The sequence below is a fragment of the Myotis yumanensis genome, unplaced genomic scaffold (genome assembly GCF_028538775.1).
Source record: "Myotis yumanensis isolate MYYU_CA2020_CCGP unplaced genomic scaffold, mMyoYum1.0.hap1 SCAF_14, whole genome shotgun sequence".
NCBI lineage: Eukaryota > Metazoa > Chordata > Mammalia > Chiroptera > Vespertilionidae > Myotis > Myotis yumanensis.
In genome coordinates, this window is record NW_027223765.1 from 44,035,111 (window position 1) to 44,060,811 (window position 25,701).

At 39.1% G+C, this 25,701-nt stretch overlaps 2 protein-coding genes across 4 annotated transcripts in view; one reads left to right on the top strand and one right to left on the bottom strand.

The window, feature by feature from the left end:
* Positions 1 to 4,429, top strand: part of APPL1 (adaptor protein, phosphotyrosine interacting with PH domain and leucine zipper 1) — a 34,391-nt gene extending 29,962 nt beyond the window's left edge. For both annotated transcript variants that reach the window (XM_070390817.1, XM_070390816.1), the window contains one exon: positions 184 to 4,429. In XM_070390817.1, the coding sequence (XP_070246918.1) occupies positions 184 to 330 (147 nt within the window). In that variant the 3' untranslated portion in view covers positions 331 to 4,429. The remainder of the gene's footprint in view (positions 1 to 183) is intronic.
* ASB14 (ankyrin repeat and SOCS box containing 14) lies at positions 177 to 25,677 on the bottom strand. Of its 2 annotated transcripts, XM_070390819.1 has the most exons (11): positions 25,611 to 25,677; positions 24,895 to 25,025; positions 20,243 to 20,288; positions 19,641 to 19,782; positions 19,386 to 19,544; positions 15,913 to 16,158; positions 13,130 to 13,301; positions 11,504 to 12,047; positions 9,803 to 9,956; positions 8,951 to 9,151; positions 177 to 261 (listed from the first exon to the last, which is right to left on the bottom strand). In XM_070390819.1, the coding sequence occupies exons 2-10, from the start codon at positions 25,014 to 25,016 to the stop codon at positions 8,973 to 8,975; spliced, it is 1,764 nt and encodes a 587-aa protein (XP_070246920.1). In that variant the 5' UTR covers positions 25,017 to 25,025; positions 25,611 to 25,677; the 3' UTR covers positions 177 to 261; positions 8,951 to 8,972. The 2 variants fall into 2 exon arrangements, with proteins under 2 accessions (XP_070246920.1, XP_070246919.1); XM_070390818.1 differs by lacking the exons at positions 177 to 261; positions 19,641 to 19,782; positions 20,243 to 20,288; positions 24,895 to 25,025; positions 25,611 to 25,677 and adding an exon at positions 7,527 to 7,875 and having other exon boundaries at positions 19,386 to 19,465.
* Positions 25,678 to 25,701: the final 24 nt, after the last annotated feature.

Consider the following 25,701-nt stretch of genomic DNA (forward strand, 5'->3'; position numbering starts at 1 on the left):
ACCAGAATTCACTTTGGTGCTGCATTTGTTGTTGTAGCCTTTCTTCTCAGTAAGTTGCCAGAATTATGAATTATTTTACAACAGAAGGATTGAAGTGATTCTCAAGTATGTACTTTAACTGCATAGTTTTCCATTCGATTGCAAACAATTAACTTATATTTTCTTTTCTGTCTTTTCCACTAGGACTTAGAAGAACAAAGTCGGTTGATAGCTGCTTCCAGTAGACCAAACCAAGCCAGTAGTGAGGGGCAGTTTGTTGTCCTTAGCAGTAGCCAGTCAGAAGAGAGTGATTTGGGAGAAGAAGGAAAGAAGAGAGAGTCAGAAGCATAAACTTATCCTTGCTTTTGGTTGATAATTCTCCCCTTCAAATTTATTGACAATTTCTGTGGTGAAATGACTCAAGGTAACAACTATGTTGAAATATCATGGAGGAGACTAAAGTTTATATTGGCTTGTTTGTTTTAACTTCATTTAAAAAAATAAGTTGACCTTGATGACTTAGGTTTGCATTGATTTCTTTTCCTCAAAAATAATATGCTATGCAGTAACATCAAATTCCATATGTCTAAAAGAAACCTGTTCATCTCCCTAAAGTAGATTGCTGAGGAATTACACTTGCTCAAGCCTTTTCCCCTTTAAATTGTGAATTTATTGTAACTGGCTATGACCGTAAGAAATCTTTTTTTCTTCAGCTTCAGATACTCATGGTTACACTCCCCCTCTTTCATTAAGAACATTTTGTTGGTGGCATGCTCTCCCTCCCAGGACCACTGCTGCACCTTTCCCTTCTGAACCCTCTTGTTCCCCCACAGGCACACATTTCCTAAACTCTAAGGAACCCCACGAGACTTGCAACCTGGGAGTATGGGCAGTGGCATCCCAGGCTAACCCCTGAACCTGTCTCCAAGGTCCCCCTTTCTCTGACTTTCCAGTGAGCTGACAGCCCCACCTGGGCTCACTTCTTTCACTGTGACTTTTATTTCTCAGTGAGTCTACACAGCCCTGCCGAGGCTTCCCTGTTACCTCTTCTGTCCTAAGCCCTTCCTGTTTCACTGTCCCCAGCTTTAATAAAAGTACTCTGAAAATCCAAAAAAAAAAAAAAAAAGATAATTCTGTTGGTAGTGAGGAAGCTTTTGACTGAATAGGTTCAACACTCTTTATACAGAGAATTCTACAAGTTTGCAAATATTTTAACAATATTAAATGTGCAATAGAACTTTTATAAAATAATTAGAAAAGACATTTTAGACTTAAGGTTTTAAATTGTGGCAGGTGGTACTACTGTTGATGCAGGGCACTTTCTTGGATTGCTCACATTTCTCTGATGTACTACACCCAGTGCCATTGGGAAAGAAGCTTAAGTGTCAGTTCAATTACTGTTACAGCCCGGGGCATTTTATTATCACAGTCTTAGTTCTCAGGTTGGTACTTGAATTATTGCTGCAGAGCAGTAATGGTTAAAATAAGATTTTGGAATTTATAAAAAGGGATTTTTGTTGTTGTTGAAGTACATTTTAGATTAGGATTTAACATGTAAAGATATTGTTAAAGGATAATACATTGTATTTTCTGCATTGAGTGAGATACTTTTTATTGAAAATCAAGTGACATTTCAAAAGAAGTTCTATAACAATTATGTTTTCTGCTTAAAGTAAAAATTCCCAGAGATTAACTTAGAAAATGTAGTCTTCTAAATTTCAGATTGATACCCATAGTATTTTCATAATCCCATGTTTTGATAACATACTGATCACTGCTTTATATCCACAAAGGCAAATAACTAATATATGAGAATAGGATAAGTTGCACTAATTATTGTAAATACGTATATTCTTCAAATGAGTGAAATATCTCATTCCATGAAAGACTGAAAAGGAATTGAATGCTTGGAGTAGGAGGGTTGACCAAGGAAGGATTTTAGCATGGTGTTAAGGTTAAAATGACATTTCTCTACTGCCTACTTCTATGTCAACAACTGATTTTTTTCTTTACTCAGATTTTTAACATTGCTGATAGAAATTATGTTCCTGTGTTTCATATGTAAAGGTATATGTAGACAAGTTATATTGAATGAACTATTTTACAGTTATACATTTAAAATTTTCAAGAGATCAGCCACTAAGACTAATTTTAATTTTTTTAAATTTTTATTTATTTTTAGTTGATTTTTTTAGAGCAAGAGGAAGGAGAGGGATAGAGAAATAGAAACATAAATGAGAGAAACTTCATTGATTGGCTGCCTCCTGCATGCTTCTTACTGGGAATCGAGCCTGCAACTTGGGCATGTGCCCTGATTTGGGGGGAGGGGGGGATTGAACCAGTGACCTCTTGGTTCCTGGTCGACGCTCAAGCACTGAGCCACACCGGCCAGGTAAGACTAATTTTACAAGGGAAAAAAGCCTTTTGTTTTTTATGTACAGTTAATCTTTAGTTCTGAATTAGAAATGGCATTTATTTAGTTCTCACAATATAGTGTGACTGTTCACACTTTATGTAAACTGTTTTCTGTACGAATGGGATAGGTGTTTATATATAAGATCATGATACTCTTTTATCCATGTGCCAAATGGGAATAATGATTACTTGACAATCATTGTGAAGCCTTATGTTACCAAAACATTTAGTAAAAAATAAAAAAGTAGAAATTTATGGGTTACTTTTTGAAAAAAGTTTTTTTTTTGTGCTTACTAAAAAAAATGCTTTCACAATAGCTTGTGTATTGTTCTTTTATAGAAGGTAAACTTTCTTCTGTGGTCAGCACTTGATTAGTCTTGCAAGTCATGCTTTTGGGACCTTTTTGAGAATTAGTAAGCATTCTGTTTAAGTCTTTTGTTTATACTACGAAGTTGTCAACTCACTTAGCTCAGATGAACTTTGTTACCCAACAAGGGGATTGGTCAGCATTAGGAGGCAGTTTTACTAGGCTAGTGTTTTACCTGGTAGCGACATGCTGACCTTTGTTAGCACTCTGGTCATTGGGGTAGAGTTAAGGGTACTGGAAGGCATAGGGATGCTGGACAGACTTATAGTTCCTTTTAAGTTACATTTTGATAGGAATTTCCACAATCACAACCTGTCCATAAGTCAGACTAAAGCACATTCCAACGCCCAACAGAAGTTATGTGTGGGTTTAACAATTTTAGATGATTCACTTTCTATTCCATTACTAGGACTGTATGAACTATTCCACTACTGCTGATATTTAAGCATCAACTTTAATAAACTTTTTGATTAAAGAAGGCTGCCCAAGGGTTTCTGCGTAATGTTAAAATTTATCTTTGTTACCCTTTGAAATCCCTTGTAGGTTTGGGATGCTTTGGTGTTAATTGAATTAGATTTTGGGATTTCTTACTCAGATTCAAACTTATACTTAATGTTTTGTGTTTTTTCTTCTTTTTAAGAAATTAGTCAAACATTCTTTAAAAGGAAAAAAATTAAGTCTACCTAATTTTGCTATGTATTCTGCTACCTATATGAATAATCCTTTTGTACCAATAGTAATGAAGTCAATAAATAGGAAACAAGTTATTCCTTCTCCCTTTTAAAATGTTCAAAACTTGCTAATAAGGGACTGAAACTATTACCTTAAACAGAATCCCCAAAGCCATTTTAGTTTTTGCCATGTCTACAATGATTACTTTGTGATTAATTTCAAAAGAATTCTCAGCCTCTACAGTCTAGGTAGATTTATTTTACCTTTATGCTTGTGCATAATATTCTATGTAACATATAATCGTGAGTGGTAAAGGCATCAGAGTTAATTTTGACTTATATATAGGAACTTGAAGTATTTAAAATTTAAATCTTATAAATGCTGACAGACCCTAAGAACCCATGTATTATATAAAACCTTCTGCCACCTGAATTAATAGAGTGAAAATATTAACATTGGTTTTGACAACAACCTCCTAGCATTCAAACTGTACTTTAAATTTTCAAACACACTGACTGTAGCAAGACTTTCATTTTATTACTTGCAAGTTTGGTTTTCTCTTCTTTCATGAGATTTTCTTCTTCTACATTAAGAAGTAATATATAAAAATTTGAAACTGGAACTATATTATACTTTTTAACCAATCTCTTGTGGCTGTACTCATATGTAATTCAGTTAATATAAGAACCAAGTTTTTAAACTCATTAACATGAGATAAAATTATAACTAATATGTAAAACTGTTTTATATATTTGTAGTGTAACTGAATTGATTAATTCTTATTTCACTGATGCTATTAATCATGCAGCACTGAATTCATGCTACATTTTCCTTTAGAATTGGATTTGAAGAACTCAATGTAATTGTGGTATACATGTGGGGTGGAGAAGTTACTTTTTCATTTTGTCAAAACAGATATTCTCTGACAAGGCTTCAGGAACTATGCTGTTAGGAGATTTTTAATGTATAATAAAGTCCATAATTTTTGTACCATCATTTTTGTACGAAATATTTGACATGTTCTGAATTTTATTTCTCCGAGTAATTTCAAATGATGCTTTACATCTAGCCCCACTGCAATTCCCTAACAGCTAAAATGAAAAAAAAAAAAAAATTGTCACTCATTGAAAAGTAATACTAATTCTTCACTAGTGACTTGTTTATCTTTAGAAAAATAAAGAGACTTCTTAGTAGCTACCCTGGACATGTTACGACAGTGTGACTATGTATACTTTCTATGTGTGGTTCTGTTCAAAGAAATTCCTATTGTTTATAGAGGCAGGTTATAGTGTACACCAGCTTAAGTGTTTTGGGCCTTTAGTTGTAATATTATTGCATATTCATCCCATGTACTCTTTAGAGTTTCCTTTAGCATTTACCAAGTTCTTTTCTGCTACTGGGAGTTTCTGTTCTTGTTTTGAATTTTATAAAATGTATATACACTATTAGAAAGTCCAGGGGGATGGATGGAATTAACTTTAGAATTATGATATAAGTGTATGTATCTCTTAAATATCTATCCTATCTAATAATAGCCAAACATGGAAATTGACCGTACCTTCGCTACGCTTCCCATTGGCTAATCAGCGAGATAAGCAAATTAACTGCCAGCAAAGATGGTGGCTAATTTGCATACTGCAGGCAGGGCGGGACAGCATGAGCCGCCAGCGCCAGCCTCCATCCAGGTCCCCGTGGGCGATGCCAGAAGCCGCTTGCCTGCTGCCCGGGACCGGATCCGATCCTGGGCCTCAGGCACGCCGGCCCCGCAAGCCCCAGGAGCTGCCAGCCTGCTGCCCGGGACCCAATTTGGTCCCGGGCCACTGGCGGGCCCTGGAAGCCCCAGAAGCCGCCAGATATGGCAGTAACTCTTATCAGTAAGCACTCTGAAAGTCAGTGGCATAAATGCACCAATTAAAAGACAGATTATGAGGGTGAATCAAAAACGAAACCCACTTTAAATATAAAGACACATATAGATTAAAAGTAAATGAATTAAGCTGCAGCCTGTTTTGCTCAGTGGATAGAGCATTAGCCCGTGGACTGAAGGGTCCCAGGTTCGATTCCAGTCAAGGGCATGTACCTACGTCAGTTTCTGGCTTGATCCCCAGTCCCTATCAGAGCATGTGCAGGAGGCAACCAATCAATGTGTCACTCCCTTTCCCTTCACTCTCTCTAAAATTCAATGGAAAAATGTCCTTGGGTGAAGATTAACAAAAACAAAGTAAATGGATTAAGTAACATTAAAGAGATTATAAGAAAAATATATTCCAAATTTTGTTAGTTGTATAATGGTTATGTTTAAATTATTAACACCTAAGAAATTGGGTGAAGGGTACATATAATATGCTGTAGTATTTTATAGGTTTTTTTTTACATGTATGAGATTATTTGAAATTAAAATATTTAAAAATTAAAATATTAATTGAAATGTATCTGCATTACATGAAAAATCTCCTAACTGCTTCTAGCATAATTTGTTAAATTGTGCTAAAATTTACAAGGGTTCAATTAAAAAATATCTTAATTCTAAATGATATAATAGAAAATATATAATAGTGCAGTTATAAGCACTTATCTGAAAATAAAAATTTAAAGAAGTGAATTTAAAGAAGGGATTAGCCAAAGAAAATATATGCACAACCCATGGACACAGACAACAGTATGGTGATGGCCAGAGAGAAGTGGGGGGCAAGAGCCGGGTAGAGGGGGCAAAAGGGGGGAAATAGGGACATCCTATATAATAATAATAAAAGGCTAATATGCAAATTGACTGAACGGCAGAATGGCCGGTTGCTATGATGCGCACTGGCCACCAGGGGGCAGACACTCAGTGCAGGAGCTGCCCCCTGGTGGTCAGTGCACTTCCATATGGGGAGTGCCACTCAGCCAGAAGCTGGCTTATGGTTGGCCAGCGCAGAGGTGGTGGCAGGAGCCTCTCCCACCTCCGTGGCAGCACTAAGAATGTCCAACTAACGGTTTAGGCCCGATCCCTTGGGGGCCCAAGCCTTTAGTCGGACATCTCCCGAGGGCTCCCTGGCTGCCAGAAGGATGTCTGACTGCAAGCTTAGGCCTGATCCCCCGGGGAGTGGGCCTAAGTCAACAGGTGAACAGGTGGACATTCCCCCTAAGGGTCCTGGACTGCAAATGGGCGCAGGCCAGGCTGAGGGACACGCCCCCCCGCCAGTGCACAAATTTTTGTGCACCGGGCCTCTAATATATATATATATATATATATATAACTAATGTGCAAAGTGTCCCTGCGGGAGTTCAACTAGGAGACCAGGAATTCAGTCACTCGCTATGACATTCACTGACCACCAAGGGGTGGCATGGAACAAAGGAAGGCCCCAGCTGCCAGGCCTAGGGACAATACCAATGCATGAATTTTGTGCACTGGGCCTCTCGTATTTGTATATTGACATACATATAATTCACCAGTCACTTATAAGCAGACTAGAGGCCCAGTGCACAAAAATTTGTGCACGGTGGGAGGAGGCTGTCCCTCAGCCCGGCCTGTGCCCTCTCGCAGTCTGGGACCCCTCTGGGGATGACCACCTGCTGCCTTAGGCCTGCTCCCCGGGGGATTGGGCCTAAGCTGCCAATCAGACATCCCTCTGGCAGCCCAGGAGCCCTTGGGGGATGTCCATTTGCCAGTGGAGAGTAGGCCTAAGCTGCAGTCTGACATCCTTAGCGCTGCTGAGGAGGCGGGAGAGGCTCCCACCACCACCGCTGTACTGGTAGCCATCAGCCTGGCTTGTGGTTGAGCAGAGCTCCCCCTGTGGGAGCACACTGACCACCAAGAGGCAGCGTCTGCCCCCTGGTGGTCAGTGTGTGTCATAGTGACCAGTCATTCCCAGTCTTTCTGCTGTTAGGGTCAGTTTGCGTATTACCCTTTTACTATATAAGATGGAGGCCTGGTGCATGGGTGGGGGCCGGCTGGTTCGCCCTTCAGGGTGTGGGTCCCCACTGGGGTGCCTGGCCAGCCTGGGTGCGGGGCTGATGGCTGTTTTCAGGCTGGCCAAGCCTCCCCAGTGACAGAAGCTCCCAGCCTCTCCTTTTTTTCTCTTTTTTTCCTGGGATTTATTTACCTTCTATAATTGAAACTTTGTAGCCTGGAGTGGAGCTCAGAGCCGGCCAAGGCTTGGCTTCCTCCATCACCAGGGGCAACCCAAGGCTCCAGCTCAGTGGCCATGGCCGGCTGAAAGCAGGTATCTGGGGCTTATTTACCTTCTATAATTGAAACTTTGTTGCTTTGAGTGTAGCTTAGAGCCGGCAGTGGCAGGCGGGGAACCTTGGCTTCCTCCATCACTGGAGCAAGCAAGCCTCCTGCTTGTTCCAGCTCCGTGGCTGCCGGCCGCCATCTTTGTTGGCAGTTAATTTGCATATCTCGCTGATTGGCCAATGGGAGGTGTAGCGAAGGTATGGTCAATTACCATGTTTGTCTATTAGGTAAGATAATACAATTTGATTTAAAATAATAAAATATTTATGCCAGCTATTTTTGAGAAACTGTATTATTAAAAAAAAATTAAGTCTGTGCTTACTCAAATAGTCTATATAGCCATGAATCCTCACATGAGAAAGAAATATAACTTCAGTTCACCTAAGATAGAATGTATTATGCTAAGAAAGTATGCTAAGACTAAACATGTAAACATCAGGCCATAGCTGATTGGGCCTATGGTGAAAAGAAGACTATACCATCCTACCTCTCTGTGCTTCCTGTTGATATGCCATCTAAATGCTACACAGCTGTGGCTGAATGAATGTCTTCTATTTCCTTTCTCACTTTCCACACATAGGAACCTGTACTTAACATACAGCATAGACTATATAGAAATAAAAATTTAAACTAAAATCTTGTAACTACTTCTACCAGTGAGCTCCTCCTTGTGTCTAGTACTGGTCTAGTAGGCTCAATATGGAAATTATAAGCCATCATCCATTTGAAAACACTTGTAATTTCTATTCCAGGGATCACATTAAATGATATCCCTTGACCAGGGTTTTGTGGAAAGGGATGCATTATTTCCCATTAACAATGAAATTGCAATTTTCTATTTTAATTGCAAGATTCTATTTTAATTAACCCACCTCATCTCTATACTGGACTCTGCAAGTAAACAGACACTAAACTGGCCTTGGGTCATGTGCTGGAGTCAATATTGATTCAATGCAATCACATTTTATATATGTACTTCTCTATAAAAAGGATTGCTATTAATAATCTTGCATTGTCAGAGGTAGCATCTATTGAGCATGTAGAAATATGCATTCATACACTTAATATAAGATCAATATTTTGTTAGAATTGATCTATTTCAGTTAATTGAAATTTTTACTGTTTGGTTTTTTTAAACTGCTTTTCAGAATGCTAGCCATTGATATATTGAAAGGTTATGTTCAGAGCAACTTTAAAGAATGTAGACTGAATTAAGGTTTTAGTTGCTAGGTAAAGTGAGAAATAGGAATTGTATAACAAGTCACATTTTAAGGAATACAGCTAAAGAACTATACCTTTTCAACCAGAACAGTTTGATTACCAAGTTCCTGTGAAAATTCCTTCTCCATAAAGGTCATATTCTTTGTAAAGGACATATGCTTTTAGACGATTGGGTAATGGAAGAAATGACATGAAGACAGGGCAGCGCAAATGCAGACGTCCCATACACTTCCGGATCTTTAGGCGGCACAGATGTTTTAGGGAACGAGGGTTTGCTAAAATGAGAGAGACAGGCAGGTTATCCAAAAGGAAAAAGAATTGATTTTTTTTTTAAGTGACTAGGGTTTAGTTAGCAAATGTATTTTATTATGCTTAAGCCATCAGGATTTTCATTTCCTGTGACAAAATGGGAATTTAATAGGGAAACAGCTTTTTACTTCTCACTCAACCCTTGTAGAGAATGATTTCAGAATCATGTCACGTTAGAGTCCAAGGACCGGCAACTGTTGTGGGTCTGGCCTGTGAGATCTGAAGTTCTTAAATCTGCCATCTCTACCCAGTCCTGGCCCTCAAGATCAGGCTAAAAACTCAGGAGGAAATTAAATGAAATTCTAATTTGACTTGGTTCCACTGTGACAGAATTTGGTTTGAAAAGGTCATTTGATATCTTTTCTCAACTATGTTTTTATTGCCATTTCATACTTTTTAATTCCTCTTTCTACACTGTTACATAGGATTAGGATAAAAATTTTACCTACCGATATAATAGTGCAAATTAAATATATTTACAAACTAACATTTTAAAGATAGGAGTAGTATTTTTCTTGGTTTTGTTAGGTCAAGTTTTTAATGAAGAGATGAATGTTTTATAAACAAGAATTCAATTAGTATTTTTGATAAGAATCTTCTGCAAGAATGATACTCACTCAAAATATTATGGATTTCTGACCAGAGCCTCTGTTTCTGGAGCACAGCTTTCAACTTAGAACATATCCGAACTTGATCAACATAATCAAGCATTATTCGAACAACCTTTCCAGAGAGATGTTGCAGCCATGACAAAGTTATTACTTCGCAGAACTGAGGAAGAAAATCAGAACTATGAAAACTAAGTATTTATTATTTAGCATAGTAATCAAAAGAGCAGTAAACTCAGAATGCAAGGTCTCAAGTTTCTCATTTATAAACCAAGGTGCTGAGCAAGAAAATCTATTTCTTAGCTCTAATATTTGGAAAAATATTTACTACTATGAATTCAGAGCTATGTGAGATGTAATGGAGGTGTGAAAGAGACTATTAGTAGTATATAGTATCTGTTATCCCCTTTGGTTGGCCACGAGTAAAGGCTGTCTTTCACTTGTGCTGAGATGTGGCCACCTGGGTTCTAGCCAATGAGATGTAAATGGAAGTGTGAGCAACCCCCAGGATGCTCTTAAAGAAGAGCAAGGTGTGTGCTGCTTCCTCTACCTGCCTTCCTGGTGACTGGAATGTGGATGCAGGTTTCTCTTGTGAATTTGTGGAGCTGTCCAATTAGAAGGCTGTTTACTTCCTGGCCTTTATTTATTTGAGAGGAATGGGCCATCTTATTAGAGCCACTGTTAATTTTGGTTTTTTATCATTTATAACCTACTCCCACCCTGTTACTTGAGGGATCTGATAGTTTCTATCTTCAAGTAATTCACATGGTCTTACAGATATCCATGTAAGAAGTCAAGTAACACTATGTGAAAAGTCAGAAAATAATATAAGATATATGCCTAAATATCAAATCCTAAATTAATCATAACCTAAAAAATAAATCATACAATATTTTGCTTTTTACTTTTCAGAATTGATTCGAAGTACTTTCTTCGCTCACTTATTTTTAGATGTTACTGAATTCAAGTGTCTATAGTGCATCTACTGTGTGCTAAGCACAGATCCGTAAGTTGAGGAAAGTGGTGAACAAGAGCTTACTTTCATGTATTTGTGGGGGAGACATAATCAGTAAAATTTAAAAAAATTCAGGAATGATAAGTGCTATCAAAGAAATAAACTGTTACAAGAGAGTGATTAGGGAAGGGAACTTGGACAAGGGCCTATTTGAAGAAGTAATGTTTGAAATGGGACCTGAGGGCGGCAGCTGTGTGAAAAGTGGGAAGAACTCAAGTTGGGGAGAGGGGAAGTCTGGTGTGGTGAAAACCAAGAGAAAAATGCCTCAGGGAGGGCGTGACCCATTATTGTGATTCTGGTTTTTTTTTCATCGAAAAGGTGACTAAAGAAAACCATTTAATCAGATGTTAGTGCTAAAAGAGCCAGAAACTTAGGGGTGCAGGTATTGGGAACCCAGAAGCATTTTAGCTTAGAGAACTTATTCAAAGAAAAAGCATCATGGATACAAGACCACCTTCATTCTTGAAAACATTGCTCAGATGTTGCTTCATTTGTGAAACTCCCTAAGTTGAGTTAAATTACCGTGGTTTTTGTTGTTCTGTTTCTGCACCTTTTACATCTTTCTACTATTGTGTTTTTCCCATTTAAAATCCAACAATGAGCTCTGGAGAGGATGAATGGAGTCTTCCCTAGTGCTATTTCAGGGCCACTGATAATGACAATATAAGGTGATACAGCCAATACTGTGGACTCACCAGAGTATCTTTGATAACTGTAGATGTCCAGCCCTCAAAATCATAGATACGATGAACTTTGTCTCCATGAGGACAATCAAAGCATCGTTCTGTGTCATATCCATAATTCAACAGCATCCTGAGCATGACTTCATCTTTGAGGGTGTATTGCAGTGCTGATGGGAAGTGTAACGGGTTGACTTTGCAGAAGTAATTTACGTTGGCCCCATGCCGTAGCAGCAGACTTATCAGCTCATAGTTGCCCATCCTTAGGGCTATCTGGAGGCAGTTAACTGGGTCTTGGTTAGGCAGGGCTCCAGCACTCAGAAGCAGCTTAACTGAAGAGAGGTCACCATTTGATACAGCAAAATACAAAGCTGACTTCCTCTGGTCATCATAGTGTTTGCGAATTCTCTGATCTAGCATGAAATTTACATCAAATCCAGCCTGGATGAGAAGTTCAAGGCATTCAGGGTGTGCTCCTGCTGCTGCACAGTGAACTGGACTGATGCCACTCCGCTTAATTGCAGCAAAATCCGTAACTGGAATCAAAATCTTTAGAGCTCTGAAAAAAATTTCAAAGTGCATAAAAAAGAAAAAAAATTTTTTTAAAAGATGCAGCATTGTCCTGGCTGGGTAGCTCAGTTGGTAAGAGCATCATCCCAATACGCCAAGGTTGCGGGTTCAATCCCTAGTCAGGGCACATACAAGAATTAACCAATGAATGCATAAATAAGTGGAACAACAAATTCACATTTCTCTCTCTCCCTCTCCCTAAAAAAGATGCAGTATTAAAAAAAAAGATGCAGCATTAACATGTTTATGATGGTTTTATACTAGCACTGGATGTTATTAATATTAGGTGGTATTTAGAACCCCCAACCAAAAAAGCATAGTTCCCAATACTAAAAGGTCAGATACCAAGTAAAGCTAAATGAAACTACTGTCTAGATTACAAACTCAAAATTAGCCCAGGCAATGAGACTTGAGGCTCCTCATATTCCTTAAAGACCTGATAATAAAATAGTTTTATGTCGCCCTGACCGGTTTGGCTCAGTGGATAGAGCGTCGGCTTGCAGACTGAAGTGTCCCAGGTTCGATTCTGGTCAAGGGCATGTACCTTGGTTGCGGGCACATCCCCGGTGCGGGGCGTGCAGGAGGCGGCTGATCGATGTTTCTCTCTCATCGATGTTTTTAACTTGTCTATCCCTCTCCCTTCCTCTCTGTAAAAAATCAATAAAATATATTTAAAAAATAGTTTTATGTCTTTTCAGTGGCTACAGAATGTGCCTGACTTCACCACTTTCTAGGTCAAGAGTTTATCTTTAAAAAGGGGTATTGGAGCCCTGGCCAAGTAGCTCAGCTGGTTAGAGCATCATCCCAATACACTAAGGTTGTGGGTTCGATCCCCAATAAGGGCACATACAATAATCAACCAATGAATGTATAAATGAGTAGAATAAGAAATTGATGCTTCTCCCTCTCTTCCTCTCTCCCACCCCCTCTCTCTCAAAATCAATTAAAAATTAATAAAAGGGATATTGGAGTTGCAGGATCAGAGATGAAGAATATAAGGTTCCCAGAAGCTGCTCCAAAAAAGTAGCTATTACTTATTTCTATTATTTTCAATAATGTAATTGAACTTACAACAAGTGGCCTCTGTCGGCTGCCACATGAATGGGTAGGTGGCCTGAATTCTTAGGGACATTGGCATCAGCTCCATACTCTAGCAAGAGAGTCAGGGAGTCTGGATTTCCTCCACTAGCGGCTTCAAGTAAGATGGAAGAAGAATCCGAGGCCTGGCCACGAGCATTAGCTCCTAAGAGGAGAAAGATTCTTGTTATGCTTAAAGTCTTTTCCACTGTATTGATTAAGCATTCTTAAAAACATATTACCACTACCAAAAAGCAGTTATTGAACAGCCACGTTAGCAAAGCACTAAGAATCAATGAAATAAATGTACCTCCTGCTCAGGCAGTTTATAATCTAGTTGGGGAGGGGGGAATTGTGTAATCTCTATAAGTAGGTTGGCTTGCAGAGTAATTTTAGAATTTTTTTTTAACTTGGTAATTCCAGGAGAAATAATTTTATAAAAGGTTGTTTTATTTCCAGACCAGTTTACAAAAGCCCACCTAACTCAAAGCACACGTACATAGGATGTACTAACACTTCTGTTGAACTATGCCATCTATAGATGCTATGCTGGAAAGGGGCCTTTTTCTGTTTTGTACTTAGAGAGCTGTTCATAGTAAGAGACATTATAATTATTTTTAGTTGAAGTTTCAGATTACTGATAGTGGAAAGGACAAACTGTAGCTCCCTGTATGGGAAGTGTCATGTGAGTGGTGTGGGTAATAAAAGAGTGCAGGCATATCTCAGAGATATTGTGGGTTTGGTCCCAGACCACCACATTATAGGGAGTATGGAAATAAAGCTAATCGTAATTTTTTTGCTGGTGGAAGGTCTTGTCTTCAATTTGTAAAAAACATAACACTGATGAAGCACAACATAGTGAAGTGCAATAAAACAAGGTGTGCCTGTGTAGGTACAGGCAAAATGCTCTCCAGAAGATCTCAGGGCTGGGGTTGTGAGAAGAACCAGGGTATGAAGGAAGGAGAAAGGAGTTTGGGGTCAGCTGTGGAAGACCTCTCAGTAAAATGGGCTTTAAAGAAAGAGTAGCATTGGAATGGACAAAAGGAGAGGAGAGCATTCTGGGTACATTCACCGCTCCCAAAAAAAGATGCAGTGACTTTGCCCTAGCCGATTTTCCTCAGTGGTTAGAGTGTCAGCCCTCAGACCGAAGGGTTGCAGGCTCATTCCCAGCCCCATGTGCGGGAGGCAACCGACTGTTATGTCTCTTTCACATCGGTGTTTCTCTGTGTCTCTTCTCCTCCCTCCCACTCTCTCTAAAATAATCAATGGGTGGGGGGAGTAACAACAACAAAAAACATGCAGTGACTTTAATTTAGGACAGACTCCATGGTCATTAGAATATAGTGCTTGCCCAAGCAAGGATCCTGTTCCTAGAATGCAAGAAGAAATGTCTAATAAACTCCCATGTAATGAGTCTTCATTATGTACTGGTTCCTTTATATGCACAACAATTTCTAAAGTTCACAACATCCTAAGAAGTAGATGCCAATATCTTCATTTTAAAGAAAAGAAGTGGAGGCACATTGAAGCAAAGTGAGTTCCCCAGAGATGCACAGCTAGTAAGCAGGGTAGTCAGGATTGTGTGCAGGGGGGCCAGGCCAGGGCCCATTTCTCTGATACCATGTTGCTACTCAAGCAATGCAGATTAGTAAAGTAACTCAATTTGGAATGAGGCAGATGTGGGTTCAAATCTTGATTCTGCCATTTACTAGCTATGTCACTTGGTGCAAATCACTTTGTAAGGGGGTCATTTAAGGGGAATGCTCACTCACACCTCACTTAGGTCAACCAATGCTGGTTTCTTTGAAGGGTTAAAGATTTAACATCTGTTGGCACTCTTCTTTCTTTATATTTTAATCAATGATCTATAGAAAAGGTTCTCTTTTTGTGTAAAGTATCCAATGCTGCTATTTTAGGATTTTCAGTAGCTAATTTTACCATACTAGTATCCTTCTTTCAAGGATTTATATTAGGCTTAAGTAAAATGTTAACTACTATTATTTTGAAGCTCTCCATGAGGAGGAGGATGCTTACTAGTTTACCTATGGCATGTTTTTTGTTGTTGTTACTCCCCACCCAAGGATATTCTTTCCATTGATTATTTTAGAGAGAGTGGGAAGGAGGAGAAGAGACACAGAGAAACACTGATGTGAAAGAGACATAACAGTCGGTTGCCTCCCGCACATGGGGCTGGGAATGAGCCTGCAACCCTTCGGTCTGAGGGCTGACACTCTAACCACTGATGGTATAGAAAATCTTGCTTTTGCCCTAACTGGTTTGGCTCAGTGGATAGTGTGACGGCCTGTGGACTGAAGAGTCCCAGGTTCGATTCCAGTCAAGGGCATGTACCTTGGTTTTGGGCACATCCCCTTTGGAAGGTGTGCAAGAGGCAGCTGATAGATGTTTCTCTCTCATCAATGTTTCTAACTCTCTATCCCTCTCCCTTCCTCTCTGTAAAAAAAATCAATAAAATATATATTTTTTAAAAGAAAATCTTGCTTTGCCCTAGTAGGTTTGGCTAGACCAGGCAGGCCAGGCCAGGGCTCATTTCTTTGATGTCATGTTGCCACTCAAGCAATGCAGGGTAGTAACATAATGTGATTTGGAATGAGGTGGGTTTGATCCCCACCCCCATCGGGGCACATGCGAGAGGCAACCAATTGATGTGTCTCTCTCACATTGATGTTATTCTCTCTCTCCCCCTCCTCCCCTTCCTCCCTTCCCCTTCTTAGTGAGGATTAAAAAGTAATTAATTAATTAAAAAGAGAAAACCTTGCCTTTCTGCAGTAATATTTCCATGATCTCGGTGTGCCCACTTTGGGCAGCAAGTGCAAGAGGAGTGAATCCGTAGGAGCTCTGTGGATCAGGGTGAGCCCCAGAAACCAGCATTAGTTTCACCAGGTCCCGTCTGCCCAGCCTGGCTGCTTCATGGAGAGCTGTCCTCTCGTTGGCACACTGCAAATTGACATCCGCCCCGTGTCGGATCAGCAAGGACGCCATGTCGTAGGAGTCGTGTAGAACAGCTAGGGAATTAGAAGGGAGGCAGGCATGTGTTCAACAAGAAATTAAGGCCAGAGTGCCCCTCAGGCTTCTGAGGAGCTCTTCCTAACTACCCACATGTGCCAGCATTTTGTGTTTGGAAACAGATTATAAAATGAGGTATATATAAAATAATATTAATAGTGTTTTATATCAATAGACTATTTGTTTCCTGTAAGACATGACCAATTATTCATTGTCTATTGGTGGCTTATATGGCTGAAAAACAGACACAAATTTTTCATTTATCATTTTTAAGTTTTAAGAGAATTGGAACGTCAGTACTCAGTATAGTCCTAGAAGTGCTTATAGCTGTTCTAAAAGTAGAAAAACAAAAGCAGCAATATTTAGGCAATTATTTTTAAGGTTACATTTTGTTAATTAAAATTCTCTAACTGGCTTTTCTGCATTTATGCTGTTAATCTTTAACCCTTCAAGATTCTAAAACACCTTAATTTATTCATCTCCATACCCATTTGCTAAATATTGGCATGGACTGAGGACTCTTGCTAGTGCCAGATGCTGAATCAGTATGAATTCTGCTCATAATAATGTGCCATAGAAAAGGCTCTAACTGCTCTAAGACTGAAATATAGAGTGCCAAGGGTGCTGGGTCATTTTTAATTAATTGAGCCGGCACTTAGTATGCCCTTTTATTCTGGAACACATGTACTTTGTTTTGGAAATCATCTTCCTGACTTATTCCATTGTTGATGTACTGCTTCCACCTTGCCTGTTCTCCTTCTAGCATTCCTATTATTCTTATTATTCGTCCTTCTAGTTTTCTTACTTCCTTTTCTTTCCTATTTCCCATTTCTTATCTTTTTATCTGGGAGCTTTCCTAAATTCCATCTCCCAGCATTTGTTTTAAGTTTTATTTCTGCTATCATATTTTTAATTTCCAAGCGTGTTTTTTGTTTTGTTCCTTAATTATTTTGGTAGCTTCTATTATTTCATTAATTTCTCTGAGGAAAATATAATTTTCTCTTATGTTTTATTATTCCTAAATAATCTATTTCCATGAAGTTTCTTATATTTCTTTTTTAAAATATATTTTTATTGATTTCAGAGAGGAAGGAAGAGGGGGAGAGAGATAGAAACATCAATGATGAGAGAGTATCATTGACTGGCTGCTGCCTGCATGCCCCACACTGGAGATCGAGTCCACAACTCAGGCATGTGCCTTGCTTGACCTGGAATTGAACCTTGACCTCCTGGTTCCTAGGTGGATGCTCAACCACTGAGCCATGTCAGCCAGGCTATATTTGTTTCTTGAAGACTTTCCTCAGATAGTTCTTGGCTCTCTGCTCATGATTAAGAGTTGGGGACTAAAGAGCTGATTAAAAATTCTAAACATTGGGTGGGACTTGTGGACTGTGGTCTTAACTATAGGTTGATATGCCTAGGCCATTTGTTGGGGAACTCCCAATTTCACTATTTTTCTTTCTTTTTGGTGATCAAATTCTTCAGAGAAACCTCTTCTTGGAGGGTAAAGTTCTGGCTGCCAGTTTATGGAATCCTGGTTAGGATGAGGGCTGGGAGGTCTCAGCCATATTTGCTTAATGCCTCCAGTATTTTTAATCCAGTACTCCCACCCTTGCCTAATATTCCCCAGTGCAGAATGGCTGTTTAAACTATCCAGAGAATAAATCAATTTTGCTGGGGTGGGGGGTAGGGGATCTGTCCCAGCAGGGTGGATTGGGAGAAGTGATCTAGAGATCAGACTACTTGTTTCTTAATAGTTTTAAACCAATCCTCCTATTTTATTTATTTTTTAAAACTAAGATTCCTTTATTTATTTTCTTTTGTTAATTCCCACTAGAGGTTATTTTTTCCATTGATTTTTAGAGATAGTGGAAGGGAGGGGGAGGGACAGAGAGCTGATAGAGACACATGGATTAACTGCCTCCTGCATGCACCCCAACCAGGACCGGGGATCGAGCTTGCAACTGAGGTAAGTGCCCTTGACCAGAATCAAACACGGGACCCTTCAGTCCGCAGGCTGACACTCTATCCGCTGAGCCAATCCTCCTATTTTAGCTGCCTGTTCTTCCCTATGCTCCATGAGGTAACTATTGCCAATAATTTTCAGGTCATTTGATAAAATTGTGTTTTTTTTTTCTTCCCCCAATTTAAGATGTGGTTTTCTTGTCACTATTCATTCTCTAGTTTTTTTAAAAATATATTTTTTCTTTATTGATTAAGGTATTACATATGTGTCCTTATCCCCCCCCCCCCCCCTACTGTCCCTCCCCTCTCCTGTTCATGCCCTCACCCCCCTGGTGTCTGCGTCCATTGGTTATGCTTATATGCGTGCATACAAGTCCTCTGGTTGATCTCTCCCTCTTACCTCCACCCTCCCCTACCTTCCCTCTGGGGTTTGAGCATCTACTCGATGCTTCTCTGTCTCTGGATCTGTTTTTGTTCATCAGTTTATGTTGTTGATTATAATCCACAAATGAGTGAGATCATGTGATACTTATCTTTCTCTGACTTATTTCACTTAGCATAATGCTCTCCAGTGCCATCCAAGCTGTTGCAAATGGTAGGAGTTCCTTCCTTTTTACAGCAGCATAGTATTCCATCGTGTAGGTGTACCACAGTTTTCTAATCCACTCATCTGCTGATGGGCACTGAGGCTGTTTCCAAATCTTAGCTATGCTGAATTGTGCTGCTATAAACATAAGGGTGCATATATCCTTTCTGATTGGTGTTTCCAGTTTCTTGGGATATATTCCTAGAAATGGGATCACTGGGTCAAATCATTCTCTAGTTTTTAAAAAATTACGTTTTGTTGTTTCCTCTCATGTTCTTCCCATTCTTTTGTATCTTATCCCCATAAAACAATTACTTAACTTTAATTTTAGTGGATACTCAGGAGGGAGCTAAATTAGGCATTTGTATTCAATCTGCCATCTTTATCTGACTTTATCTGGCTGCTTCTTCCTGCTCTGCTTTCTTGCACCAGAATTAACTGGCTCAATTAAGGCACCATGCAAAATGATCAGTGCCTAACCTGGCAGAGGTTTTGCGTCAGGCCACCTCACAGGCCAGTCTGTGGCGAGCTCCAGAGGGCCAGGTACCTATGTCTGATCTGCTGGGATGAAGTGACGGAGCTGCAGCTATGTACAAAAAGCTGCCTTTGACACCTGTGGGCATGCAGGAGACTCAGAGCCACAAACTCTTCCCCAGAGAGAAGATGTTACTTTACCTGTAAGAAGAGGAGAATTGCCTTCAAAATTCTTGGCATTTGGATTGCAGCCATTGAGAAGCAGAAAAGTGGCATTTTCTAAGAGGCAATTGCTGACAGCCAAAAAAAGTGGTGTTTCACCATTGTGGGTGGTTTGCTCCCACACACTGGGTTTTGAAGCTGAAATAAATCCATTAGACCACATAGGTTAAGATATAAAAATAAATGTGACATTTATTTCTCAAAAGTGTCAGAGGAGTTATAAAGGGAGTTTACCTTTCAGGGTTATTTCCAAAATGTTTGTATTTAATTGCACTGCAGCCTTATGCAGAGGAAGCCGGCCTATCTCATCTGCTTCATCAAAAGCAGAACCGTACTTGGTCAAGTGTAACAATGCATCTTCCTCACCTGTTAACAAGTCAAATGAGAACAGATTCACATTTGGCACACATACAGAGCAGTCTATGCTGCTCCAGAATTCTACCATCAGGGTTAGTAGATGAGACAACGTAATTCAGTGATTCATCACCATCTTTTATGAAAGACAGATTTAAATGGCACAGGACAAACAGGCAGTATGGCCCTTCCTCTATCATTCCATCCACCACGGCCTGTGAATACCCATCACCTTGTTACATCAGAAAAACAGCCCTGTCCACCAAGAAGCCTGGACTCTTTGCTAAATTGTTCTGAAGTATTTTCTCCCGGGAAAGACCACATCAGACTCTTGACAGTCAGCTGAGGACCCCATGTTGTGCAGCATTTGGGAGAAACCACTTCTAGGCTTCCAGAATGTAGAGGGGAATGCTGCCAGTTGTCTTCACCTCTTACCACAAATTGAAGGGGATAGAATAGGAAGAGTACTTAACTGTCTCTATTGTTTCCACTATCTTCTTACAGTCAGTGCTCAAAGAGGAATGGAAGCTGCATAGGAAAGAAAAACATGTAATTCCCAAAACTTAGGAAAACACTAAGATATTTGACATAAAACAAAAGGAAAGAGTAAAGGCAATAGTAGTTAACCAGTGATAAACTCATAGGGGAGGTAATGACTGAGGCTTAATAGAAATACTTTCAAAATGCAGTGGGAACCTCAACATGTGCGTTTGGGGAAACTCCTCTCCCACGTGTCCTCCCTTTTACGGCAAGGACTGTGTCAGAGCCTGGATCACAGCAAGCCCTTAATCGTGTTTTCTGAACTGAATCAAACCTGCTAGGACTGAAATGTCACATTATCCCATGATAAAATTTAATGGCTACTCTATAATGTCAATGATTCTAGCCAAAATTATTATTTAAAAATATAACAAATAATCCTGGTTTAAGTTTTAAAAAATAACCATGGCCAGAATTTGGGCTAAGAAAACACTATTGGCAGTTTCTAAACTAACATTTTTATTAAAATATTTAAAAATAAAGTTTCAAAGGTCACTTATGAATACATTATTTTTAAACCTAGAAAATAGAGATTGCTACCTTCCCATTTTCTTTGATTATTCAATGAACCCAACTTGAAGAGAATAAATTTCCTTCCAGTGGTTCTCAACCTTCCTAATGCCGTGACCCTTTAATACAGTTCCTCATGTTGTGGTGACCCCCAACCATAAAATTATTTTCATTGCTACTTCATAACTGTAATTTTGCTACTATTATGAATCATAATGTAAATATCTGATATGCTATATGTGTTTTCCAATGGTCGTGACCCACAGGTTGAGAACCGTTGCCTTAGACAATCTGTCCTACTTACAATTTGGTCAATTAAATGCTCTTAAGCATTTAAAACTGTACTTAGAGATTTAGTATTGTATTCGTTTTTTTATGGCTGCTGTAAGAAATTGCCACACACTTAACTAGCTTAAGATAACACAGTTTATTATAGTTCCTCAGTTCAGAAGTATGGAATGGGTCTCACTAGGCTAAAACCGAGCTGTTGGTGGGATTGTGCTACTTCTGGAGGCTCCAGGGGAGAATCTGCTTGTCTTCTCCAATTCCTACAGGTCTCCCACGTTTCTTGGATCATGGACACCTTCCTCCATCTTCAAAGGCACTGTTGTGGGATCACACCACCTACCCTGCCATCTCTCAGGTTGTCTCTCCTCTGCCTTCCTCTTCCATTTCTAAGGATCCTTGTGATTACACTGAGCCCATCTGGATAATCCAGTCAATTGACTAGCAATCTTAACTCCATCTGCAGCCTTAATTCTCTATTGCAGTGACTTTTAACCTTTTTCATCTCATAGCACACATAAACTAATTACTAAAATTCTGTGGCACACCAAAAAATATACTTTTTGCCAATCTGACAAAAAAATAGGCATAATTTTGATTGATTTACAAAACAATAATTAATAGTAGTAGTAGTAATTACCTACCCTTTTTGCTCCAAAGTGACTCTTTAAAAAATTAGGTGCCTATACTTGTATATAAGGATTTCTGATTCCAAGAATTAACCAATCAGATGCAACATTATTATGTGACATGACCAAAAACTGCAACTCTATTATATGACTCATATATAGGGTGTGCCCCAAAAATGTACACACACATTTTGAATAACTATAAAGGCAGTGTTTATTAAAATACATTTAAAATTAAGCCATCAGCTGTTAAAGTGTGTATATATTTTTGGGGGGGACACCCTGTATATCTGGTTCAAGACAGGCATTCACACCAGATAGCTATTGTTGTGTTGGCTGTTGTCATTTTTTTATTTGACAATGTAAGGGAAAAGAGTTGAGTGCTCCAGACTAAATAGTCAAGTGTTGCATGTTTTTAAAATTCTTGCAGTCTGTCTGGCATGGCTCAGTAGTTGAGCGTTGACCTGTGAACCAGGAGGTCCTGGTTCAATTCCCGGTCAGGGCACATGCCCAGTTTGCAGGCTTGATCCCCAGTGAGGGGCGTGCAGAAGGTAGCCAATCAATGGTTCTCTCTCATCACTGATGTTTCTCTCTCTGCCTCTCCTTCCTCTCTGAAATCAATAAAAATATATTTAAATAAAATGAAATTCTTGCGGTACATCGGTTGAAAATTGCTGCGCTATTGCCATGTTAGGTTACATATTCACAGGTTCTGGGGATTAGGATGAGGACCGTTTTTTCGGTGGGGGGGCATTATTTCAAATGTATTATAGTTTCCTAATTCCAGTGGTTCTCAACCTTCTGGCCCTTTAAATACAGTTCCTCATGTTGTGACCCAACCATAAAATTATTTTCGTTGCTACTTCATAACTCTAATGTTGCTACTGTTATGAATCGTAATGTAAATATCTGATATGCAGGATGGTCTTAGGTGACCCCTGTGAAAGGGTCGTTAGACCGCCAAAGGGGTCACGACCCACAGGTTGAGAACCGCTGCCTAATTCCTTCAAGTGACTGACCAAATCAGCAAGCCTTCCTAAGTATCATATTCAAGTTTAATAAATGAAATTTATAACTATAGTCAACTATAATTTCTCTGAAACATTTTATCACTCTTAATCAAAATCTCATACCTTTCAACCTAAAATCATGATTTAAAAGTCAATTACTCAATGAACTTAAACATATTTAATAACAATATTAATATAACAGATAATCTAATGAACTCAATTTCTTTACAAAACTTTATTTAATGATTATTCCTAAATTTAACACAAAAGTGTAGGAATAGTGTGGTAAAGAGCACAGACTCTGAAGCCAGGATGCCTGGCTCTTTACTTACTGGCTCTGTGACCTTGGGTAAGTCTTAGTCTCCTTATCTCTAAGTAGGGGTAATTATATTACCTACCACATCAAGAGGTAATGACAATTAGGATTTAAATGAGTTAATATTTATGAAATGCTTAAAACAGTATGGCTCCATGAGTGTGTTACTTTTTAATTTTTATTTATTTATTTGTTTGTTGATTTTTAAATGTTTTTTAAAAATATTTTTATTTTTAGAGAGAGAGGAAGGGAGAGGGAGAGAGAGATAGAATTATCAATGATGAGAGAGAATCATTGATGGTCTGCCTCCTGCATGCCCCCAACTGGGGGTTGAGCCCGCAGCCATGTGTCCTTGACCGGAATCGAACCCGTGACCCTTCAGTCCACAGGCTGACACTCTATCCAGTGAGCCAAACCAGCGAGGGCTAAATATGTTTTTTATTGATTTTTAAAAATATATATTTTATTGATTTTTTACAGAGAGGAAGGGAGAGGGATAGAGTTAGAAACATGGATGAGAGAGAAACATCAATCAGCTGCACACCTCCTACTGGGGATATGCCCGCAACCAAGGTACATGCCCTTGACTGGAATTGAACCTGGAACCCTTCAGTCCACAAGCCGACGCTCCATCCACTGAGCCAAACCGGTCAGGGCTTTTTTACTGATTTCAGAGAGAGGAAGGGAGAGGGTTAAGAGAGTAGAAACATCGATGAGAGACATTGATTGGCTGCCTCCTACACGCCCCCTATTGGGGATTGAGCCCGAAACCCAGGCATGTGCCCTTGATCAGGAATCAAACTGGTGAACTCTTGGTTTGTGGGTGTATGCTCAACCACTGAGCCACAACCAGTGGACTTAATTGATTTTGAGAGAGAGAAAGGAAGAGGGAGGGAGGGAAACATGGATGTGAGAGCACAACATTGATTTGCCACCTCCTGCACGCCCCATACCAGGAATTGAGTCTGCAACCCAGACATGTGTCCTTGACCAGGAATTGAACGGGCAACCTTCTGGTGTATGGGATGATGCCCAACCAACTGAGCCACACTGGCCAGGATGAGTGTGTTACTTTTTAAAAAAATACTATAGTTTTGATGTACTTCAAGATCCCTATATTTAATTATAAAATCTCTTGGGGTTAAAACACATTTATCCAGTTTTAACTCCAGCAGGTACATGGGAGTCACCATCAGAAGCAAACAGGGTTTATCACCCTTGAAAGACAATAGTGACTACTCAGGGAATTGAGGTTGCTGGTCAGCCAGAGAGCATTTGACTAGGTGGGCTCAGCTGCAGTCAGCTCATTTCCAGGGAGATTTTCTTACACCGCTGAGGGACCCATGGGGTTCTTTTCTAGTGTTGTCATAACAGAACTCTAAATCCACACCCTTTAGAACGAGTTAGTCTCTTCTTCTGGATTTAAGTTTACATAATTCCTCCTTTTGAGTTGAGATTAAAGCATGGACTTTACCCTACCCACCCAGGGAGGTTGAAGATAATTTTCTATGGGTCTTGGTTGGATTTATGTATTTCCTTAGCCCCCCAAAGACAAGATGCAGAAGAATTCTCTAGCCTTTCATATTCTCATGTGTTTCTTCTTTCTGATTATCAGTCTGCATCTCCTCACCCTGGTTTTCTGCTAACCTCCAACTGTTTTCTTTACTGCCTAATTCAGTTCTAAATTCTGTCTAAATTTTTCCTGTTTTGTCAGGCATCAAGTCTCATAGATATTTTAAGTATATATACAGCTCTTTAGATTCTGACCCTTTCTCCTGTTTTTGTCAAAACACTAGTGTCCACTCCTGAGTACTTATGCTACATTGGTAATGAGATACCATTACCTCTCATTCTCAGGTGCCTGCTCTGCAGTCCCTGGCTTGCAAATATCCTGTAAACTCTGTTGAATGATGAGCTGGGTATCAAAGTCCATGTCTAAGTCTTCATCACTGGTGTAATTATCCATATGAAACACCTACAGATTTAATTTAAAGTCAGAATGAATTAAAAATATTTTTCTAGTTGTACAAACAGATGATCAACTGCTTAAAATTATACATGAAATTCAGAAAACTACAAAACTGATAGGATTGATAAATGAATAAAATGCAAAATTTAGAAAACAAGATATTCATTTAAAAATTTTTCATAAACTTAAAAAAAATTTCTGAACCGCCCAGATTCAATAAAAATTAGAAGCTTCCATGAGTAACCATTTACTTAAAGCTTATTCAGGAAAAACGACCTTTCATAGAAAAGTAGGTCAGTACCATTGTAACTTTGGAAATGCTTATCTTCATCTATTTTAGACTTAATTATGAGTTTTTTTCAGTGATTATAGCACTCACTCAAAAGAACATCTTTCTACATTCAGTGAAAGTTATGCTGAAAAAAATGTTATTTAGTTAGTAAATATTAAACATGAACATGTTATAAGAATAAATAATACAACAAATAATAGGAATAGTAGTCATACAAACCAATGCATTTTAGTAGGCAGTATCTCAATTGTTTTAAAAGAACATTTCAGTTTTAGCATAGAATAAGTTTGATCACATACCAAAGACTTTTTACCTTCTGTTATCACCTTTAGGACAGCACTGCAGTTTTCACTGTTAAAGATTAGCACTTCAGAATTTTCATTTATATTT

Bases quoted from the DNA above. Each gene is read 5' to 3' on its own strand.
- ASB14 (XM_070390819.1), bottom strand. From the start codon at position 25,016: ATGGATAATTACACCAGTGATGAAGACTTAGACATGGACTTTGATACC. The intron at 19,545-19,640 runs GTAAACTCCCTT...GATTTATTTCAG, and splicing joins TTTGGAAATAACCCTGAAAG to CTTCAAAACCCAGTGTGTGG. The intron at 9,957-11,503 runs GTGAGTCCACAG...TTTCTTCCTCAG, and splicing joins CAGTTATCAAAGATACTCTG to TTCTGCGAAGTAATAACTTT.